The sequence below is a fragment of the Eriocheir sinensis genome, chromosome 12 (assembly GCF_024679095.1).
Source record: "Eriocheir sinensis breed Jianghai 21 chromosome 12, ASM2467909v1, whole genome shotgun sequence".
Taxonomy (NCBI): domain Eukaryota; kingdom Metazoa; phylum Arthropoda; class Malacostraca; order Decapoda; family Varunidae; genus Eriocheir; species Eriocheir sinensis.
In genome coordinates this window covers 20475910-20499930 of record NC_066520.1, presented here as the reverse complement: position 1 = coordinate 20499930, position 24021 = coordinate 20475910, and the positions used below count along the sequence as shown (strand labels likewise).

Below are 24021 nucleotides of genomic sequence, written 5' to 3'. Positions count from 1 at the left end.
GGGAAATCTGTAAATATGAAACTGTGTAGGACATGACACGGCTATCCATTTATGTAGTAAGGATGGCATGCACTTAAATTGATATTAAATTGCTTCAACTTCGATAAACTCCCATGTAATTAGCTTTCTTCGTTCTTTTAAAATTGCTGCCCGTCATGTTTGAAGATATCCTTGACCAATACTGACTATGTAACTCATTCTCAGCAATATCTAACGGAGCTTTAATTAGTCGAAGCAGTCCTTTATTTCTCAACACAACCATGGTTAGAAAGGCAACACTGTATTTACAATTCTCCTTTAATAATAAACTTCAAAGATATTGTTCTGTGCTTTCCTGTGTTCGTGGATGACACTTAAAAGGCTTATAATTCTAACAAGTAAATGCAAAACTACACACATCAAACATGGCAAAATAATTAATCCTTGAAATTCATACCTTTGTTAATCCATTGCTTCTTGAGACGAATACCAAGAAACATTTATAGGGCAAATCCGCTTCATTTTTTTTTTACAGTAAAGGGAAACAAAAAAAAAAAGGAATAAAAAGCCTGCTAAAAAAGGCCAGCAAAAAAAGTTATCACATACATTTGAAAGGCATACACATCTTTAAGGATACTGGAAATAATGTATATTAATCATACAGACTTAAGGCTTATAGATCTTATAAGATATAGGAGGCACTTGCACATTATGAAGGCAGTCTTACATGAGCATATCTTCTGGAATCTTTTTTGTCATATAGTTATACTGATATGAGAATCTAAGCAATTGTTGCATTTCTCTGTGGACGTGACACAAAAGATGCCAGGGTCTTAGCACATGTAACAGCCTAAGATGAGTTCACCCCTTGACTGAGGATTTCCTACAAGAAGACATCAAGCTACAGGAATGGAACAAAAAGTGGCTGTTACAATTCAATGAAGAAAAATGTAGTCCTGCACCTTGGGAGGGGATATCCATCATAATAGTAATACCACATAGGAAACATTCAACTATCCACTAGAGGCGGAGAAAGACCCAAGAGTTTATGTTACCAGGCTACTAGCGACAGCCAAATCCATGCCAATCGCAGAGGATGGGTTAACACGTAACAGTCAATGAAGAAATGCTTGAAACAGCCACATCTTGATTAATTGTAAAAATAATGAAGAAACAAGAACAGGGTTGTCAGGCAGTCTTTTCCATTACTAACTCAGGAAATACTTGGCAAAGGAAATGCTCTTTGATAATTATATAATCATTACCTACAGTGCATGGGACTTTGACAGCTGCTTAATCGATTTGTTAGCCACGCAGCCTGAAAATAATAATCATTTTTGAGGCAGGTGCATGGCTTATATCACATTATACAAGGTTGGTGAGGGAAAAATTATCTTTGGTGTAAATTCAGCAATGGAAAAAAAAAAAATTGGTGATAAACACTGCAATGCTCGGTAACGAGCCTTAATCAGCCCAGCTCCGACAACCCTTATCAAACACATTCTTACATAAATGCTTCCTAAGCCAAGAATCTTGAAATACTTGTCACAGCCATTATTGTGAGGATAATCATATTTATCACATATCTATTCCATACTCGTGAAAAAATCAGAGAACACTATAAATAAGCTTCATCACCCACAGTGCCGATTAATGAGCAAGATAAGAATTCATCACAAGTCTATCACATACACTTCTGAGAGTGTGCTCAATGACAACTGCAAATCAAATAAAAAAGCTTATCACATTCATTGCTTTGATGACTGATGAAATAAAAGAAGTTGCCAACAAACTAACTTCCCACACACATCCCTTACCAAACTGGGTGAAGGAACATTTAGTACATAAATAATAAGTTTCCTTGTTTCTGAGCATTGTACTGTTACCTTAATTACCTTCTTAATACTGTTATATAGTGAAACCAGATTGGCGAGATCAGTTTTGCATTGGCTCCTGCGGGTCCTCTCCTCTCCTCCACTGTCAGTCCCAACACCTATCTCTTCCTCTCATATGAAGCCTATAGGTTAGGAGAGGAAAAGGACAGGTGTGGCAGAGCAGAAGGGAGGAGAGGCCCCGCAGGACCCATGCAAAAACAATGTCGCTATTCTGTTTTCACTGTACATCTCTTTTTTTAAGAATGCAAGCTAAATGCATGAAGCCAGAAAAAGGGGAGAAAGCATAAGGGGAACAGGAGAGTGGAATGTAGAGAGATTCAGTAGAAATGAAGAGAGATACACAAGGCAATATATGAGAGAATCAAAGGGTATGGAAGGTGAGCAAGGGCTTTGCTCCTAAACCTTTCCTTGACATCAGCTCACTGGTCCATAAAGGCATGAACTCCTTTTATGGGTCAATGACATCTAACATAATTACAAAGTTATTATTAGTATGGGGAAAACAGATAAAGAAGAGCTGGAAGTATAGTATGTGGAATTTAATGAAGATAAGAGTTTATAACATCAAACATGGTAATTTCATAAATAATAGTATGATAAAACCAAGAAAAATTGAATTGGATGCAATGTAGAATTTTTAAGTTGAAAAACATTTTACTAGTTTGTGGAATTCGATGCAGGCAGTTTGAAAGCTGCCATTGGTTTTTAAATTAATAATGAAAGTATTTTCATAGAGGAGAGATTGGAATATGGCTGAAATAATACAACTTTACTATTCATATCTAAGAAATTACTGCTGACTGGAATGACCAAGTACAAGACATCTCACACAAAATGTTCTTCCAAGACATTGAACAGCTCTCGCGTTTTCTCCAACAACTGGTGGGCGTCAGCATCACTGTAGCACTCATGGGGACAGGAAGCATAATTTGGGTAAAGAGGCTTAAGAAAGTCGCCCACAATATGCTGGATGCTGTCGGCCAAGTGGCGAGCACGAGGGTTGTTCAGGAGATTTGCAAGGGTGCTCAAGGTGCGAGAGAGTGGCCCGGTGTTATTCTGCTGGCACGCCTCTTCCATATCTTGTGAGTACAGTGTGGCGAGAAGAATCTTTTCCGCAGCCTGAGAGGAGAGAACAAAGTGTAAAGTGAACAAGACATTGGTTCTTCTTGACTGGTGTCTCCTCTAAACAATGCAACAGAATTTCAAAGGGAAAGTAAATATTATTGTATCATCCTTCACCCACTTTCTCACAGGGACAGTAAGAGGAGTCAAAGGGCCAAGTGGCTTTACTTGTACTTACTCTACTAGTTACTTAATATCTAGTGCTATTAATGTGTACCAATACTTTAGAAAATAGGCACTAATGAGTTAAAGGAGTCTGGCAAGCCGTTTTGAGAGGTAGCTTAGCACCAAACCACCACTCAAAGGCAACCCAAAGCTACCTTTAAACAAAGAGACAAGATAATTTTCAGATACTCATTTTGGTGGTCAGATACAGTTATTCTCTGTGCCACTCACCAAGTCATTCTCCTCCAAAACTCTGTGAAAACTATAAAAAATTACAAATGCTTTCATACACAGTGGACAGCTGCATGTGGAGCAAACAAGGGTACATCACTCACCTGATAACACATGAACACCGCCCAGGAATTCGCCCGTCTTGCCATCGCTTCAGCTTCTCCAAGGTCATGGCGTGCCTGCCTGTACCATCGTTGAGCTTCAGGAAAGTCAGACCTGGGAGCCCCCTGGTGCCAGTTGTTCCTGGGCATTCCCTCCCCACCCCTGTTATGGCTTCGGGGTCTCCACTCCCTACCCGTGTTATGGCTTCGGTAACGCCTCCCAGGACGGCGGAAGGACCGTGAGTATGCCTCACTTGGGTTGGTGCGTGGAGCCTGGGTTTCATCTTCTTCATCAGGGATATGATCTCCACGCTCAAGCCGCCCCACCAGGGATTGGATGTACTGCACTAGGCGGGTGCACAGGTCCACACGGTCAAGGTTTTTGTCTGGATGCCACTTGAACAACAGCCGACGAAGGAGGCGACGTCTTTCCTGCTCATCATCCACTCCCCATATCTCTTTGACTTGCTTTCGTACCTTCCTGAAAAGTTGTTCTTCACTCAGATTTTCATCCTCTGTGGCAGATGTCTGGGTGTTGGAGGCTTCATTCTCTGTGGCAGATGTCTGGGTGTTGGAGGCTTCATCCTTCGTTGCAGATGTCTGGATGTTGGAGTCTTCATCCTCTGTGGCAGATGCCAGGATCAAACTAAAGTCCTTTCTCTCTTTTCTCACAAATCTAAAAAGTTGATAGGCTTTGACAGTCACCAGGCAAGGCTGCTCCAAGCTGGTGTTCACCTCATATGTGTCCATCATGAGGCAGGTGGCATGCCTCTCTACCAGCCTAACCACCTGCACAATCAGAAAGATGTCGCCTTCCTCCTCCTCCTCCTCTTCTTCCTCCTCATTCTCTCTCTCATCACGGCACAGGTATTTTCTCAGACAGACAACCTCACCAATGAAGAAACTGTAGAACTCATTGTCAAGGTAAGGCAGGAAACTTTCCTCCAAGTAGGTGCCCACATCACACATAAAGAGGTGGTCATTGGATGGCTGAGCACTGTAGGCCTTTATATCTGACAGGTTCAGAGAATGATGGATAAAGTGAGGCTTCCCAACACAACCAAACAAAACTTGGAATTCATTCATCCTGTCTACATTCCATTTGTGAAGCAACAAACTGAATGCTTTGTGAAAATAAATATTTAATAATCTTTCGGAAAATTTCTTGCAGAGGAATACAGTCAAAATTTGTTGGTCCCCTTCACCATCCACCTGATAGAAGAACTCTTTGTTCTGCTTCCCAACAGTCTTGTTGTGCAGTGTGAGAATGGTGGTGATCTTCGTAACATGCCGCACCCTCACCCTTCCCAGCAGAGTCACAATTTCTTTTCTTTCCTCATGGGTGAGTCCCTTACTTTCTTTCAACTTGTAGTGGTCAATGATTCTCAAAACTCCAATCTTTAATTCCTCTGCTTGGAGCAGCTCATGAACTTCATTGAGGAACTGTGAAGCCACATCCTCCATGTCTTCATGCATCAAACTCTCCTGGCAAGCTTCAGAGAGATATTTTGGGCGTAGTCTTTGAGGTAGGAGGTTCACGAGAGAACTTTCCTCAAAATATATCTTAAGGGCTGTAAACCCAATAAACACAGGCTCCTGAAAAGTCTCTCTAATGGAAAAGAACAGTTGTATATTATCTGCCACAAACATCTGAACCGAGTTCCTCAAGGTCCCATCTTTGGCTGGCAAATAGAGCTCAGAGATGGACAAATCTTTTAATTTAAAAGGGTGTTTGACTAGGCCCTTCATAGCCATCATCATGGTCTTGGCCTCTTGTGGGTGAAGCCTCCTCTGGCCACTGTCATCATGAATCATCCTCAGAACTTGGGCATAAGTGTTGCTGGATGCTTTCTCCTGCATCCCAAGCCTCTTCAGTGTATCAAAGAACTTCCCGTAAAAAGTTGGTGCCTTATACAGGTATGGGAGAATCTCCTCCTCAAGGCTTGCCACCACAATGCTGATGGGAACAAAGACTTTGTGGTCAGGAATGTGGACCAAAGGAATGTCTTGATCTTTGAGGGTCTGAAATGCACCATCTATATTCTTTGACAAATAATCATATATGCTCTCCATCACCTGTTTCACGGTGACTGGCAGCTTTTCTGGTTCCTTCTTTAAGGAAGAGCAAAGCTTTATGATGTGTTCCAAAATGTCTTCCACAGGAGGAGGGTCAATTGTCATATCTTTGTTGTGCTGTTTTTGCAGGTTTCTTGCAACTTTGACAGCATAGTTAGGAAGGAGGCTCCTGGTGGACCAGATGACGTGTGCTAGCTTGGGGTCAACACTGTCTGAAAATGCCACTAGGCCTGACTCTGTCTGGTGATGTGCCAACAGCCTCTCTAACATCTCATTTTTTTCAGGCACAAGAAACTCTTTATCAAGGATCTGAGATTTAACAGACTGGAATTCTTCAAGGTGGTTATCAAGGTACTCACACAGTACCTCTGACTTTTTTTTCACACACTCATCCCTGGGTGACAATGATGCAAACTCTAGGAACATCTCAGGGGTCACTTTGTGTATCATTCCTGCAAGCTGCAATAAGTCACGCCACTCCCACTCCCTCCATGCCTCTGGCAAGTTGGATACCCCCATTACATCAAACACAGGATTCAAGGGGTCGTAGAAGCTATCCGCTGTTCTCAATGTTCCATCAACTTCAATAAATGAACAAACCTTCAGAGCTTTTACAACCTTCTGTTGACTTTTACTCCACTTATTTTCTCTCCCAATTTTAGGTAAATTATATTTAAGATACCCGAGATAAAATTTTCTGGTTTCTTCTGTGAGTGAACTCATGTTGGGCAAGATGATCTTTGCATACAAGTCTATTTCTTCTATAATGCAGTTGGGTTCAATGTAGGAGTAAAGCTTTGTGATATTATCAGATGTTGGTTTCAAGGTAAGTAACAGACTCAGTTCATCACAAAGACCTTTGAGTTCATTGAGAGAGAGAGAGGAATTCGCAAGAACAATCAGACTTCTGCCCAAAAGGTCAAAGAGCTGCCCAGTCATGTCACTGAACATCTGCAGGGAGCGGATCTCATGCCTGGATAGTGAGGACCCCTGACAGTGGCTGCCTAGGTAGTCAAGAATCTCTTGAGACTGTATCTGTGTTGACCCACCTTGACTACATCCTCTGAGGAAGTTGTTAATGGATTCTCTGTGGAAGAAAAGAAGCTTTAATGCAGCCACAGGATCCTTCAAGCTTGCATCAAACTCCAATTCATGAGGGATGTAAGGCCTCTCCTGCCTCTCCCATAGACTTGAATCCATCTGTTTAAAACGTATGCAAAATGGAAATGGAACAGGCAACTTGGAGAAGACTGAATCTTTAATGGAATGACCACTCATATTCAGTACTTGCCAGGCATCTTTTATGGGAATGCAAAACTTCTGGTTTCCCTCTTTTATCGGGTATAATGCCCAGTCACCTAGATATTGCAGTATGTACTCCTTGCTCTGTTTCCAGTTTTTGTGTTTTGGGTGCATTTTCTCAATGAAGTCAATGATAAAACTCCAGACACGCATCAGCCAATCCTTGTTTGCCAGAGGAAGCTTTGCTCTGGCCACATGGCCTGAGGTGTCTGGGTCACGAGTCAATCGCTCCACGAAGTCAGCTGGAGTAAATTCCTTCACCACACTACTAAAACTTGAAATGTTCTCAACTGCTGACACATGAGCACAAAATAAAAATTCTCTTTTGAAGGCTGGCAAGAGGTCACAAAAAGTTGATGAAAACACGGGATTACCTACACTGAAGTGCCCCAGCACACCATCATTGGTCAGCAGTAATGGTAGTTTGTCAACAGAGGTGCTGGGGAAGTCTTTAGCCTTTGTGACATACTTCAGAACACTCAATACATTTCTAGATGTCAGGAAAGGTGTGTCAGCCACACTGTTGCCCACTCTTGGTAAGCAACGGTCCTGAACATCTTTATCCCAGGATGTGAGGAATGCGAGGGCAGTTTCAGGGGAGAGGAGAGGACACTCAAATTGAGGGTCTGCTGCTCTGAGTCGCAAAAGCATCCCTTCACTACTCAGCTTCATTCCAAGTCTTCTCAAAACATCTGGCACTACTACTTTATGGTCTTTGTCTTGCTCAGATATGGTGCTAAAGAAGACAGGCAAATTTTCTCCACTAGCATGGAAGGCATGCCACCTCAGCTGACCCTTCCTGTTCTCCCTGGCTGGTTCTGCCCCATGGTATCTTGGTTGGCTTGAAGGTGGTTTCAAGTCATTTTCTGGGATGAAAGAGTCAAACAGTGGGAACTCTATATCCCTCACCTTCTCATAAAACCACTTAATGAATTTTATCCATTCCTTAGGGTTTGCACTGTAGGCTACGGGCAGGAAACTGTGGAAGACTCTCACCTTACTGTGGTAGATCTGTTCAGTCATGTAACCTTCATCCTCTCTTGGAAACCTCTCAGATCTTAACTGCTTCACAGCATGCACAGCGACTGGCACTAACAACTCCTTCATCAGCCATTCATTCCAGAGGCTCTTGGCATCATCATATCCAATCCACAAGTTGTGACGAGATTGGTCGAGTGCAAAGTGTCCATTGACACTGAAGGGTAGCCCTGACCTGACTGGGAGAGGCAAGTAGCAGGAGGTTGAGTGGTAATTACAGGCCTCAAACTTTGTATCATGTCGGTTCAGCAGAAGAGCAACACCCCCATGAGGCAGAAGGTTTAGGGTTTTGTTCCTGAATGCATTCAGCACTATGGGAGGCAGACTGTTCTTCTCTTCCACGCCCTGCTGCTGAACAACCATCCATTGACTGCTGCTTCCTTGGCTGTCCTCGATGCTCATGGTATAGGAGGTTCTCACCATGTCCACACTGCAGGGGTCCCTTGCCCCCTCAGTGTCTCCGTATTTCCTGATCAGTGCAGGCAAGAGGGATTCTTGGGACACATTTGCCCCAACACAGTATACTTCCTTGCACAATCCTCCAATTTGCACTTCTTTGATGGATATTTTTCTTACATTTCTTAAAAAGAGCAGGCACTGAGGCATTTTCCTTTGGAATTCTTTGAGCATTTTTTCAACATCTTCAACTGTCGTGACCTTATGGGGTGCTATGAGAGAGTCTCGTGTAGTGCGCAAAGGCAGCCTGAACATTGTCCCTTCTTCTGAGAGTTCACTTTCCAGATAGCCAATGAAGGAGTCAGAGTGGTCCAACCTCAGGTCATTCAGATTAACATACTGCACACCTGGGTACTGAGGGGTGGCTGCAGGGTCATACCAGCAGTGTGGGTCAAACATGCACAGTGTTTCTCCATGTGGAACTTGTGGGCCCCTCGTGAGGAAAGAGGGAGCGTCTGTCAGGTGATAAACAGCATTAAAGCCAATGCCATACTGCCCTGTTGTTGCTGGGTCTTCCTTCTTACTGCTGTTTCCCAAGTCCTGAATGCTCTGGAGGTCTTTCTCTGTAAATCCTCTGTCGTTGAAGACACTGAGGGCAGGCCCCTGTATGGCTGTACATTTAGAGTCAAAGAGTTTCTGACATGGAAGGTTCCTGAAGTCCTTGATAAAGGCAACCTCTGTGGCTCCTGCATCATCAGCATTCTGCAAGAGTTCCTTCATTATGCCAGAGTCACACGGGTAGTCCTCCAGTATGTTCCTGAGGCGGGTGGTGAGCGGCTCATTCTGGCCAAAATGAAGTCGGTTAGATGACTGCTGAAGTCTCTTTCTGGTCTTGGACTTTATTTTCAGCCACTCAAGCATGTCAGGGGACACTGAGATGCTCTTGTGCAGACAGAGGAACTGGCCAGAGCTCAGTTCAGCCCCATCATCAAAACAGAGGTTCTTGGTGGGATGGAGGCGACCCTTACTGTCTGGCAGGTACAGGTCCTGTGTGAGAGATTGGTCAGGTTCCTTCACCTTGTACAGCACACTGAGCAAATTGGATATTTGAGACACCTCTTCAGTGCTGAGCGGGCTGTTACTGAAGGTTTCCCTTTTCTTCTGGATCACCCCAATCACAGCATCATAGTCAAAGTTTTTCTTGATCCCCAACATGCCCATTAGACATGGGTACTTTTCAAGGCTTTCTGTGGAAGCAGAAAACAAGTCTGGGGCACAGTCAACCTCACTGTACAGTGCAAACAATTTTGGCTCCTGGAAGCCATACTTTGTTATTAGTATTTTCTTTTCCTTGAGCTTTTCTATTTTATCGAGTTCTGCAGAGTTTACAGCTCTTCCTCTCCCTGCACGCGATATAATTTCCTCCAAGTGGTCATACACAGCGTGGCACATGCGAACATTTTCTTTCTCAGGAGGGGCAGCACTCAAGACACTGAGCTGCTCCAGCACTGACTGCAGAGGCAGGTCAAGAGCACACGTGATGACCCCAAACCTCTGCAGGACTCTCTCTGGCACTTCCTCTAAAGACTGGTCAAGAATCAAGCAACAACTGCCCACCAGAGGCTTCAATTTAGGTAAACAGAGGGCTAAGGGGCAATCAAACACCAGACTCTCAGGTGCAGTGCCCACATGCTGAGGGCAGCACTTTGTCTTCTTTCCTGCCTGACACTCCCCATGCCAGGCAATGCTCCAGTCCTTTGGTTTTGGCATGACTGGTAAAAACGGCACAGATTCCAGGTTGTGTTTAAATTCATCTTGTTCAGTCTCCCTCAGCTTTGATATATAATGTAAGATCTCCCTCAGCCTGTCACAAGCACACTGAGAACAAAGCAGGCCAGCCACAGTCTCTGCTCGTTCCACCACCAGCTCTTTCGGCAGCCTGTTGGTGTTCATTCCAAGCCTGGCCAAGGCACTGGACCTCTTGCTGGAACTTATGAACTCTTCTGCAGGAAATCTCTCATCATCTACGCAAAACATTCTTGCAATTCTTGCCCCGGGCTTGATAAGGTGTACTGGCAGCCTGAGTGTGCCGTGGGGCAGGGTGGGTATGCAGGCCAAGGGACGAAGGAGTTCAAGGATGGGGTGTTCAACGTCTAGGAGGTGCAGTGTCAGCTGGTCCCTCTTATCAGGACTCACCAGCCCCTCTGACATGTGGGGAATAAAATACTCACGGAAAAAGAGCTCCTTGGTGACCACCTGCTGTGACAACACCTGCTGACTGAGGCAGGCAAGGATGTGCTGGGGCAGCCTCACCAGCCTCAGCTCTGAAGTGGAGTGGAAGTATGTCTGCAGGAACTCAAAGGCAATGTCTCCAACATGAGGCACCTGCAAGAAGTCTTGCTTCAGGAAACGGCACCTGGCAAGGGGGTGCCATTCACCATCGCTGCACCTGAACAGCTTCAGATCCTCCTGCTCCAGGGCACGATAGAACCCACTGGCGAGTCCTTCCACCAGTAGGTCAATCCCAGGATGCACCACTGGCCACATGGCATGGTAGGGGCTCTCGGCACACAAGCCCAGGTTTTTCAGTTCCTCGGCCAGACCCAGGTAGGCACGCACCATGGAGTCTCCAGCCAGCGTGGTGTTCCAGCTAAGGGTGTGTCTGTCATCCTCAGTCTTGGCAAGGAGGTTGGTGCGATCAGAGGCTACTTCCACCACCCCATTAATCTGGACGGGCAGCAGCGTCCTCACCGGCAGTGGCAGAAAGCAGTGGAAGTGGCCCTCGCGGTAGAACCCTGTAGGAATGTCCATCAGGGACAGGGGTTGCCATCCATCTTGGCCCTGCCTCACTGGCACTGCCACAGCTGCCAGAGGGAGTGCCTTGCCTCCAAGAGTCTCTGCAAGCCTGCTCGCACTACCAGTCCCAGAGTGCCATGAAGTGACCCAGGTGGTGTTCCACTTGCCCTCCTCCAGGCCACATAGGTCAACACTGCCGCGCGAGTATCGCACACTTATTTCTGCTGTGCTTTTCTCTGCTAAACACTTCCCCTTCCACTTAAAGTTGTTGTTCTGCTTGGAAAACAATGCAGCTGCACGTTCCAACACCGACTGTGGTCCATCAGGAAAAGGCCCTGGTGTACGGGAAGCATGGATGAGCTCCACCATCTCAGATGGAGTGGAGGCAGAGGCACTGAGGTGGGAGACATGGATGGAGGAAACGTGCTGTGTGAAGAGCAGCAGCTGACCCACCATGCCACTGAACATTTTCAGCAGCTGCACCATGTCACCACGGGAGTAACAAGTGTCACTGATCTTGCTGGCAGAGGTGCGGAAGGGCAGGCGGAAAAGCGTACCCTCAAAGGAACCACTCTCCTGCACGTTACAACCAAACACACCAGAGAAGGGCTGGAATTGGTCAACCAGTGTGCGCAGCATGTAAGAATTGCGGCGGTCTTTAAAGTTGAACCTGAGACCGGGAGAGTTGGCAGCATGGCTCAAGTGGGTCATGTGAGGGTCAAACACCACATAGCTTGACCCACTGATGAAGCTTGGAACATCTGTCAGGTTGTAGACAGAACAAAACCCAAGGCCAAATTTGCCGATCTTGGTGGGCTGGAACTCCTTGGTGCCTGCCCCCACCTCTCGCAGGTTCTCAAAGTCTGTCTCGGAGAAGTGGGCATCATTGTACACCCAAAGTGCCGGGCCCTGGCACTGCTTCATTTCTGGACTCAGCAGCAGCGTCTTGGCGTCTTCGTTCTGCCGCTCATCATACAGGAGGTGGACGGTAGTGGCGCCTGCATCATCAGCATTCTGCACCAACTCCTTCAGAATTGACATGCCATCCCTGTACTGCTGTAGCAGATTTCGGAGGCGGGTGGTGAGTGGCTCTCGCTGGCCCCACTCCATCACTGCCTCACCTCCAATTGACAGGAAGTTCTGCAGGGGAGCCACACCGAGGGCATGGGCCAGGCTGGCACTCACACATTCATGGACCACCTTCACACCCAGCTCGTCACTGTCCAGCCACGTGGTCAACCCTTCTGTGTACGCTGTACACCCCACCTCAGCCAGCTCCAGCACGTCAGTTTTTGTCTTCACAGGCACTAGCAGAGGGCCAGGGAGCTCCTTCAAGTGGTGCTGGAGTCTGTCCAGCACGGTCATGACCAGACGCCTGTCCTGTTCCACCTCCTTCCTGCTGATGACGCCTCTACCATCTTGGTGTCTTGCCCCCACCTTTCCGAGCACTGTCAGCAGGAGGGAGGGGTTCTGTTGCCCCGCACAACCCAGGTGGAGGAAAAGAGACTCACTCTCCCGCAGTCCAAAGGGCAGCAAGTGGAGGTAAGGCAGCAGCTGCAGATCTCCATTGTCTGGCCTGATGTACACCTATTGTCAAAGAGAAATAGTCACTGATGCAATGAAACTTTTCTGTGTAGACATTCACTTACCTTGCATCACTATATACAAGTTACAAGAAGTATTCAGAAAAATGAAGAAAGTTACATTACGTCACCAAAAACTTCTGATTACTGTGATAACACACATGCACCAATAGTTCAACAAGGAAACATAATGCAAGTTACAAGAAATATTGATGAAACTTGTGAAGTTACATTATTACACCAAAACTTTTGGTTGATGTAGTAATTGACATGCACCAATAGTGTAACAGAGAAACACAGAAAAGGAAAAAGAATTGATGTACCTCATCAGGAGCCCTGAAGCCAAGATCGGTGAAAACACAGTCCTCCTTCCTCAGGTTGGCCAGCTGGGGGGCCTGACCTCCATTGAGGGCTGTAGAAAGTTGACGGTAGGTCTGCTTGATCAGGTCAAAGTACTTGTCGCTTTCAGCCACCTGATAAGCTGCTGCCAGGTTCTTCAGGTGCTGAATGACTGACTCAACAGTTGGCATCTCCAGCCAACCAAAGGCACTGGCTACAGAAGGATAATGGTGGCACTCAACTAAAGCTGTGGTGGAGCCCAACACACTGCTGTACTGGATGCTCCTGAGCTCCTGAGGCACCAGTGGTCCAGGTGAGGTGGCCCACTGCAGACTTGAGGGATATCCACAAGGCCTGGTGGATGCACCAAAGACAAACGGGACCCCCAGGACCGCCTGGCAGACTTGCAGGCAGTCAGCGCGGCGGTTCATAGCCTGAAGCAGCCCCACACTCTTCCTGGTTTTGTCATTCATGGACAGCTGGCTGTTCTTTAGGTTCTTGATAAGGCAGATAAATTCATCCCTAGGCATGTCCTGTACCTTCCTGAGGCCCAGGGAGCGCAGGAGTGGACAGTGCTTGCTGAATGAGTCATCTGGCTTCCGTATCTCCCCAATGAGGACACAACGGTCTTCATCCTCTGCATCATACAGCTCTGACGGGCGGCACAGCGATCCAGCAACATTGGGAACAAATCTAGTATTCCTCAGCTGCTGAAGGACACTGCTGCTTCCCACCAGGTGAGGGTTCCCTAGGATGTATCTCACCAGTGACAAGACATTTTCATCAGAGTTGCAACTCTGTAATGCCCTGATGCACAGATTCTCCTTGGACAGCTGTTGGGCACCCAGTGCCAATGCAAGTGCCCGCTCTTGGGGCTGTGTGGGTGTAAGAAGCTTCTGGGGGTAGCTCACTGGAAACCCCTTCAGTTCAGGAGCAATGGTGTTCACACTTTCAAGACAAGAATCATGCTTCAAGTTATTGATGTCCTGGGCCTTAAAAATATTAAGCTTGGCAAGGAAACCTCTTAGAGAGACCTGGATGCTTGAAGTCTCTATCAGGCTGGTTATTGCCTGTCTCTGAAGTTCAGTCTTCTGGGTGTTGAACCTTGTGACTGCCTGCATCTGCTGGCCCCGGCTCACCACCTTCAGGAGGCAAGGAAAAATTAATCCAATACATTCATGGTTGGGAAATGATACTTGCAAGTTTACCAACAAGCAATAGTAACAACACTAGGAGCACTAAGAGGAACAGATGTGGAGTATCAAAAGGTAAATCAAAACCGTCAACACGACACATGAATCCTTGAGGAGCCACAATAGCCCACTCCCAAGTGAAACATGAGGGACAGTGAAGTGGTGGTGTGGTATAATTCACTGTAATGTGGTGTGATGTGATGATATAATACCACACGGCATGGCTCGGTGTAATGGAGTGCAATGTGGTGTCCACTCCAGTAATGCAGTGATGTTATGCTATGCTATGTGGTGGTGGTGTGAGGAATGACATGCTGGGTGTGGTGATGTGGTGTGGTTTGAACCCAACAAAATAACCAGAAATGATGACGATTCATGCACCTACCTTGCTGAGGGCCTGGGCAGTGCCATGACGGTCTGCAGAATACAAGTAACTCTGCAGCTCTATGTGCCGGAAGTGTGATGGCAGCGAAGGGACCACCACCACTCCCAGGAGTGTAAGTGCCTCCATCTGGGGCCCGGACAGCTGACCACCTCTTCCATCCACTACCACAGGGGAGGAGAGGGGGGTGAGGTAGGCTGCACTTGGGGGCTTGGAGGTGGGGAGCAGGGGGATGTGCTCAACACTGTGTAGAGTAAGGTGCTGCAGGAGCCCCCACACCTCACACAGCCATTGTCCCACCTGCTGGTCTGATGGCTGGCACTGTTGCACGTGCTTGGCACTCTGCAGGAGCAGGTTAGGGCCGTGCTGCTGTGGCTGGAATTGGCACAGCTGTGTTTGGCCTGTAATGATACCTCAGTCTTAAGGTAATTCTTATTTCATCACTTCATCTACAACCTACTTCCTTAACAAATAAATGCAACCAAGATATATTGGCTGATGACAAAATAATTAAGAAAATATGTACAAAAAGCTTAGTTTGAATTTCTATTTGGGCAGTAATGACCATGTCAGGCCAGTGAGGGTGAGCAGCCAATCAAGTGTACCACAGTACCTCATCTTTATACCATTTTACATGACACTACTGTGCACACAAACACACTCTGGCCATTAATCTTTGAGCATAATGCTTAATTCTTCAATATCATGAAACAATTCTAACATATTTAATGAAACTTTCATAAATGCAAACATATACAATAATGGTGTTATCTGGCCCAGCAAAATCTAGTTTAATATGTTCAGGGTTGGGAAAATGGTAGTGTTGGGACAAAGTCCGACAAACACCTACATCACTGCACAGGGACAACAGACCTGAATTAGCCACTTCCCGTAGAACCTTGCAGACAGGCTGAGCCACTTTAGTGCTTGCTATCTGCCCCTCCAGTCCCAGGAAAGCCTTGGCCTCACTCTGTGTGCACAGGTACACTGGTGAGCCTGAGCCCCTAAGGTTGAAGATGACCCAGGATCCATTCTGTAGAGGGAGAAGTGGGAGGCCATGCAAGTCACGGTACTGAGTGTCCATGACAGCATAACACAGGAGGTGCTAGTGGCTCACTTCTCCCTCCAGGAGGCTCCCCATCTCCCGCAGTGTTTGACGCAAAATCTTAGGTGTGACGGGGGAAAGCTGCTTCCCTGCAAAAACAATACAGCACCCTCAGCACATTTTGTCACCCACAACCAAACACTTTCTTCAATGACCACTAAACAAAGGAGATGCATTTAGTGTTAGGATCCTTAAGTTTCAAAATAAAGTACTGTTCATCATCATTTCATCGACACCTGTTCCTAGGAGATCCCACCAGGGGATAGCCACAGCAGAAGAGCTTTCAACTTTCTCTATCCAGACACTCCCTCCTTGCCTGCTCAAAGTTTCTCAAAGATCTTTCCCCCCATTCCCTAACATACTCTTGCACCCTATCCCTCCATTTCACTGTAGGTCGTCCTCTAGCATTCCCTCCCTCTATCTCACTCACATACACCCTTCTGGTCATCTTACTCTCCTCCATTCATGTGGCCAAACCACTTTAAAGTCTGTCGCTTCACTTCTTCCCCTCACCCCTGTGACATATTCCAAAATGCTCGTACACACTTTCATTACTCATTCCATCCATTCTACTCCTCAAATAACTCATTTCCACTGCCTGACCTCTAGACCTCTTGACTTTCATTCCAGGCCCACATTTCACTTACATATGTGAGGGTTGGTACTATTATTGTATTTCTCAAATCCCTCTTTACCTCCATGCTCACACTTCTGCCATTCATGATTCATCCCATGAATGGCAGAAGTGTGAGCATGGAGGTAAAGAGGGATTTGAGAAATACAATAATAATAGTACCAACCTTCAAAGTGCTGTTAACCCCAACCATCCAATACTTGCTGATCATGATATCAGGTTTCATGAATGGAACATACAGGAAACACCTGCTATTTAACAGGGTTTCACACCATACAAAGTGCTTAAATAACAAACCTATTTCTCCTATCGGATTGTATAAAAATAGGGTCACACTGCCTGACCATCTTCTTGATGAGAAAAAATAATGAAATATAATAAATCATAAGAAATTCATGAATGCTTCTGAGAGTTGCTTGGCAGGCTGGCTGCTATACTTGGGCATCTTTTGCTGAAGTTTGATAACATTACCATTCTGGTACTTTAGGCTTGAGCCTCACGGGACATGAAGGTTGAGTGTGGCACCATAACATCCCAAAGCTATCCCTCCCCTCCCCATATTTTCTACACACCTACATACAGAGTTGTCAACAGAAATTATAAGGTGCCTATACTGTGAATTGGAGGCCTAACTGGTGTGAATTGTATTTGGTTGACCGGTGATACCAAGGTTTAGTTGGACTTGTAAATTATATCTTTTCTCGCATTAAAAAACATGAATGAAGGATCCTGTTCCACAGACCCGCTGTACTCCATAGAACCTATATTCAGGCTACTAGCTTGAACTAATGTAACTTTTAAATTACTTTAGTATACCACTCAGGTAAAAAGTGTTCTTGTTTTCATTCGACCACACAACCAAATACATTAAATTATCCCAGTTTACATTTTATCACAGATCTTAATTTTTTTAATTATAAAACCTGCCACATTCTACTGTCAAGACAGTAAGAGAAAACATTATTTTTTTTGTTGCCTAGGGGGCCTACAGTATAGATTGGCAGACCCTAACACAAACAGGATTCACACACTCACCCAGAATCCTAAGGGACTCCTCCACATGGTCAGGGAGCATTGCAAGGGGCAGCTTTTGACCACACAGCACCTTCCTTACTGCATCAGAAACCTCAGGCCTCAGCGTGCTCAAGACATTAGTGGTGAGGACTTTACTGGGCAGCAAAAACCCTTGGACCTGAGAAAGACAGGAATGCTAATTGACAAGGTAGAGGATGGGAGAAAATTCTCTGCCAAGGTAGATAAGGGAATGATGTCTTAGTAAATATGTAAGCAGATGATGACCATTTAGTTCTCAATGTAGCCAATATCACCAAGCCCACTGGAAGTGATGAGAATAGTCACTTTAATGACCTGCCTAATTGAATAAGTAAAAACTAAAACTCTGCCATTATTTCAGCTGGACAGAAAAAAGGAAAATGCTGAGCTTTCACATTCCTGGGGCAAAAAAGGATGTGCAAATCTTCCTTTTTTGTCCTTCACTCATCTGTTCTCAGGGAGCAGAAAGAAGAAAGTTCAAAGCCACGTTTTTCTTTCTCTTCAAAAAAAACCCCCCCCCCCCCCCCAAAAAAAAAAATAAAGAAAATAAAGAAAAAAAAAAATTTTTTTTCTTTTATTCTTCCATTCCCACAAGATAATAGGAGGGAGGCTAAATTTATCTCTTGCCTTTGCTTCTCCCTTTCCTTATTCCAGTTTCACCTTGCAGCTCACCTCTGAGAATATAATGGGCAGCTTCCAGAGGCCATGCCAGACCTTTTCAGCCATCTCATACCACCGTCCTGTTGTCACCTGAAGGCTGGGCAGGAATGTGTACCAGATGTCTGCACATTGGATGCTGCTCTGCTCTGCCTTATTCAGAAGTTCCTTGAGGAGTTCCAGGTAAGCTTTTGCCACCACCTTGCTGACCAGCTCTTCATTCCAGAGAACCTGATGAGGGGGAATTTTATTCTCTCTAGAGTATAGAAGTAAGAGAAAGCAAAAGAAATTCTGCTTCCAATATTATACTGCCAACAAATGGAATGGTCGAAATGCAGTAGTTCAATGAGAATTCACAGGTTTAGGTATGAAGTGGATTAAAAGATATGGAGGTAGGATGATAGACACGATTCAAATCTTGTAAACTACATCTAGAAAAATCGAGAAAAAAAGCTAGGTACCAACACACATACACACTAGGAAAAAACAAGAGAAAAAGAGCTAGGTACCAACACACACACACACTAGGAAAAAACAAGAGAAAAAGAGCTAGGTACCAACACACACACACACACACACACACACACACACACACACACACACACCTAGGAAAAAACAAGAGAAAAAGACCTAGGTACCAACACACACTAGGAAAAAACAAGAGAAAAAGAGCTAGGTACCAACACACACACACTAGGAAAAAACAAGAGAAAAAGAGCTAGGTACCAACACACATATATCTTGCCAAATCTCCCTCATCACACTTACATCTGGCTCCTGGTCACTGCTCTCACTCGTCTTCCACTTCACTTGTCTCCTGTTCTGGTTGAGGATGAAGGCTCCGTTGACTTGAATAGGGAGAGCAGTCTGGTTGCTGGGGTCTGGGGGGAGTGGGAGGAAGCTGAATATATGTCCCTTGGCTCTAGATGCTGCAGGTGGGGAGACGGGGACTGCCACACCCACCAATGGAACATGTTTGTCTTTGTTCCGTCCTGCCCACGTCATCCATTCTTTGTCCTTCTGCCCTGGTAGGAAGTGGAAAATTCTCATAGCCTGCTTCTGCTTTGTTTCTCCAATTGTGGTCTGAAGTATAATCTTATAGGAGCAGGAGAGAGCACTGGATGGAGAGCCTCTGCACTGAATTAGATCCTGCCTGAAACTCTTCCTCTTGCACCTCACCTCTTCCATGGCCTGGCTGGTGATCTTCATGGTGTGAGTGATTGTTACTCTTCCACTACTTGCCTTGCCAAGAGTGATCTTTTCCAGGGACTTTAGGAATGTAAGACATACCTCAGCCTCAACAGAAAATGATCTAAAGAGGCGATCAACGCGTTCTGAGGTGTATTCGATGTTTGAGATCCTGGAGGGAGACTGTCTCAAGGGAAACCAGAATAGCGTCCCTGGGAAGCTGCCATTGACCTGGGGGTGTGTGGCAAAGTAATGCTGAAAGGCCTGGTGGCTGGATGGGTTAGGCAGCACCTCTGTCAGCTTGCTAAGGGTGAGGAAGCGGCACATCTTGTCCTCAGGTTCGCTGGGGTCCATGAAGAGCACTTGCGTTCCGCTGATAATGGTCACGTAGTCTGCAGAAAATAAAGACTCTTCACAAGATGTCACAGATGCTATGTACAGATAAAGTTTAAGGTAAAACTACAGCTGTGCAAGACCTCAGAGCCATCTACATCTTTTTGGCCCTCGAGCCTGTGGTGAGAACCCATTACCCCGAGACAAATTGCAAGTGTGGCATCTGGGTTACTGTAATTAACCTGCCATCTGCCCAGGCCAGGATACAAACCTTGCCACACAAATCACAGCTGGGCACCATGGAGCATAGAAACTGGTCCAAGAATAGGGTAATGGATGAGTAGACAAATCAAGCAGATATGCAGTTAATGAATGCACAATAAAAAGTTGTAAATGCAGGTTAGATAATTAATGGATGCTGAGGGGAGATGGTAACTCATTCTTCAGAGCTGCCATGTGTAGGCCATTGAGTCTTGTAGCCTCCTTGAGTATCCATTGGTGACTTAATATACCACTAAGACACAAAGATGACTAGTTACCAAGAATTCTACAACTAAGAGACTTGCAGCTACCAAGATTGGTAAGAGAGCAACAAAGAATTATAGGAGTGACACTTTTAACATGACCAACTTGATAACAGGGAAGTAACCCTAAATGTCAGCTTTACCTGTAGCAGCTGGCTTTATCTTATCAAATTTACCTGTCAGGTGGAAAACAGACTTGAAGCCAAGGCCAAATTGACCCACTTGGAGGGGGTTGTTTTTCTTGATGCTGTCACTCAGCTTGCGGATGCCATGCCAGTCTTCCTCCGAGAACACGGCATCGTTGTACAGGCAAAGCCCTGGACCCTGCACACCACACACAACACAGCCCAATCAGACCAGGGGATATTAGTCAACTCAGTCACTTTCATAAACAATCTGCTGGCCATTTTTTAAAACTTTTTGGGGAAATATAGAATAAAACTAATTCTTATTTTCCATACTATTGGCAGGAAAGCTGAAAGGCAAATTTTAGAACACACCCTAGTATGACAAAGCCAATTAAAACCAAAGTTACAATACCACGTGATGAAAATCTGATTCAGACAAAAATGAAGATAGTGCTAGAAAATTGACTTTGGCAGATTGTATATATAGGTGACAATATGCATTTTATTCTAGTTAGTACTCATATCACAGGGAGGAGAATGAATGGGGGGCAACTACAACACGCACTACAAACCATGATTAAGTGCCATTATGGACAGTAAAGATGCTATAAAAACATTTCACTATCACTAAACACACACAAAAATAATAGCACTGCAGTCCTGTTAATAATCACACTAAATTTGCTGCCATGAGATATTTGGCCATGTTAACAGTGGTTGTGAAAGTCCTGTTAATCATTATGATGTCCTGTTTCAAGGGTTTAATGCAATGCACTCCACCCTTACTTGCTAGCTTTTATACCCTCTAAAACTATTGAATGGATAGGGTATAATGTCAAGCCAAAACATTAAATTGGAGAAGTTTGCCAGCTGAGAAAACTTACCTACCAAGAGGACTAGAATCACTAACAGTATTTCTAACCCCTTACTGCAGAATTACAAGAGGACATCACCAAGCTAAAGGAATGGAACAAAAAGTGGTCGCTGCAATTCAATGAAGAAAAATGTGAAGTCCTGCACCTTAGGAGATATCCAGCATACCAATACCACATAGGAAACTCCACTATCCACCAGGGGTGTGGAGTCGGAGTTGGAGTCGGAGTCGAGGAGTCGGCTACTTTTGGCCGGAGTCGGAGTCGGAATTGGAGTCAGAGTGGGAGTCGGAGTCGGAGTCGGAATTGGAGTCAGAGTCGGAGTCGGTAAAAATATGAGCGACTCCGACTCCTTTACGTGCTAATTTTTTTAGTAAAGATTTCACTTCATGGAGATTCTTACAAATTGGGAGAAATTGACGTTTTGGAAGATATGTCCAATCAAACAGTCTGCGGGAATATTGGTATTTTTAATATTTTTTCATGCTTTTTATTTTGTATTTTCTTGAGGATATACCTTAAGGAAGGAGGGCGGTACATGCCGCAACAACCACCCTGACAACAGATAGTACAGGTATCCCTTTTGCCATATTTTATGGTGTTTTGCATGAGCTAATGTGTATATTTAATTCTATCATGGAGGATAATTGCTAAGTGATATCCAAGGATGGTAAAAATATATATATATATATATATATATATATATATATATATATATATATATATATATATATATATATATATATATATATAAAACAGAGTCGGAGTCGGAGTCGCAACCTTCAAATTTCCTGGAGTCGGAGTCGCAACATTTAAATTTAATGGAGTCGGAGTTTTGAAAATCCGACTCCACACCCCTGCTATCCACCACAGAAGCAGAGAAGGACCTGGGACTAAATGTTAGCAGGCTACCAGTTAAGACTAAATCTGTGCCAATTGCAGCAGACAGGTTAAGAGAACCCACCTACTCAGACAAGTATCCTTCTGCAACCCACCTGCCCACTGACTCACCTGTATGAATCTCTGCACCACCTCTTGGGCCTCAGGCTGCCCCAGGGAGTCTGTGAAGTGCACCACCTCCACACACGTTGCCCCGGCATCCTCGGCATTCTGCACCAGCTCCTGAGGGGGGTGAAGAGTTAGCATGGTGATCCTTATATTATATATATAATATATATATATATATATATATATTATATATATATATATATATAATATATATATATATATATAATATATATATATATATAATATATATATATATATTATATATATATATATATTATATATATATATATATATATATATATATATATATATATATATATATATATATATATATATATATATATTACAGAAAAGGAAGCAGCTCAAGGGCAACAATAGAAAAGTGTTGAAAAAAGCCAGGTAATCGCTGCTCCTAAAAATGATACAAGTAAGTGGTCAAAAGATGTCAATTTCAGGTGGAGGTGTCTTGATAGTGTGACTTAAGTCAATATCTTGCATTACATCAAGTATACAGACTTTTGACATAACTTCCTACTCTCCAGAATTCAAGGCTTGCTACAATTTTCTTAGCATGAATTAGACTTAGGATTTTCTGACTACTGGAACACAGAATGATGGAATCTTCACCTAGGAGGAGGAGGCAGCAGGCAGGTACACACACATACCTTGATGATCTGACCATTGTCGGGGTACTGCGTCAGAATGTTGTGCAGTAGTCCAACCACTGTTGGCACCTCAATGGTGTTGTAGGTGAAGGGGTCACCACGGTCACCTGCAGAAGGTGGAGATGATAAACTAAAATTAAGGTGAGGAGAGGGGAGCAAGATCAAAAGAGGATGAGGGAGGAGAGAAAAACAAGATTAGGGTGAGGAGGGGAGCAAGAACAAAAATGAGGGAGAGGACGTGTAAGTTGAGATGAGAATGAAAGTGCTAAAGATGTCTGGATCTTTACACTCTTCCATATAGATCTCCAGAGCTTGTAGAAAACAGGAGTGACAACGAAAGAGCAGTTGGTTGAGTAGAATCGTACAATGGTGAGATGGGGCCACTATAAATGAACTCTTTCTTATGCCAATTCAGCTGAGACCAACCAGCAGGCCTCATCAAGAAAGCTTCTGGTGCTAAAGATCTAAAACTAAAAAAATAATTAAATAAATAAAAATGATAATAATAATAATAATAATAATAATAATAATAAAAAGGGAAGATGGTGTTTGAAGGGATGCATGTAATGAAACCTATAAATTATCTAACACAAAAAAAAAAAAAAAATAAATAAATAAATAAAAATAAAACTTGGAATGATGGGAAAAGGAAAAGCAGATACTGAGCCTGGGAGGAGAGCAAACAGACACCCCCCCCACCCCACCCCTCTCTCTGTTTATAATGATTATGTCAATCCATTTAGTTACAACTTCTATAAGAACTCCAATAAAAGTCAGCTACTATCCAATAATTATATGCTAAGAACCTTAAATGAACCAAACGTGTCATCCAAATGTTTCGAAACACTGCGCCGAACACTGGATAACACACTTACCCATACAACTGTACTATACTCACCCATGGTGGCCGAGGGGGGGGGGCCTTCACCCAGGGGTAACCTGTGGAAAGAAAGGGCCGGGTAACTCTTCTTGCCTCAACTCATTATAAAAGGCTTGTGTCACACGGGGCCTTTTTCCTCCAACAGCGTCAAGACTCATCCCTGTTATAATCCATCCCAAGGTCTCGTCAGAAAACTGTGCTGAGGACCGGGAGTCATTCTACAACTTTTACACAATGGGGAATTGAGTTTTATGAAGTATGCATGGTCCCACAGCACGAGGTGTTCTCTTGTCTTGTCAATTAAATAGTACACAAAGCAGCTCTGCCAGTCCACTTCAGGAGGCTCTCGGCGGGACATCTTCCACGGCCCTTCACG

The 24021-nt window shown here is 44.6% G+C and overlaps 1 protein-coding gene across 2 annotated transcripts; it reads right to left on the bottom strand.

Moving 5' to 3' along the window:
* Positions 1 to 281: 281 nt before the first annotated feature.
* LOC126997588 (sacsin-like) lies at positions 282 to 24018 on the bottom strand. Of its 2 annotated transcripts, XM_050858757.1 has the most exons (9): positions 23957 to 24018; positions 23664 to 23704; positions 22766 to 22872; positions 22104 to 22214; positions 20269 to 20416; positions 18816 to 19627; positions 18063 to 18278; positions 17373 to 17529; positions 15555 to 15792 (listed from the first exon to the last, which is right to left on the bottom strand). In XM_050858757.1, exons 1-9 carry the CDS (start codon positions 24001 to 24003, stop codon positions 15704 to 15706), a joined length of 1728 nt encoding a protein of 575 aa, XP_050714714.1. In that variant the 5' UTR covers positions 24004 to 24018; the 3' UTR covers positions 15555 to 15703. The 2 variants fall into 2 exon arrangements, with proteins under 2 accessions (XP_050714713.1, XP_050714714.1); XM_050858756.1 differs by lacking the exons at positions 18063 to 18278; positions 18816 to 19627; positions 20269 to 20416; ... (2 more) ...; positions 23664 to 23704; positions 23957 to 24018 and adding exons at positions 282 to 2993; positions 3497 to 12688; positions 13008 to 14165; positions 14602 to 14999 and having other exon boundaries at positions 15472 to 15792; positions 17373 to 17521.
* Between the last annotated feature and the right edge of the window lie 3 nt (positions 24019 to 24021).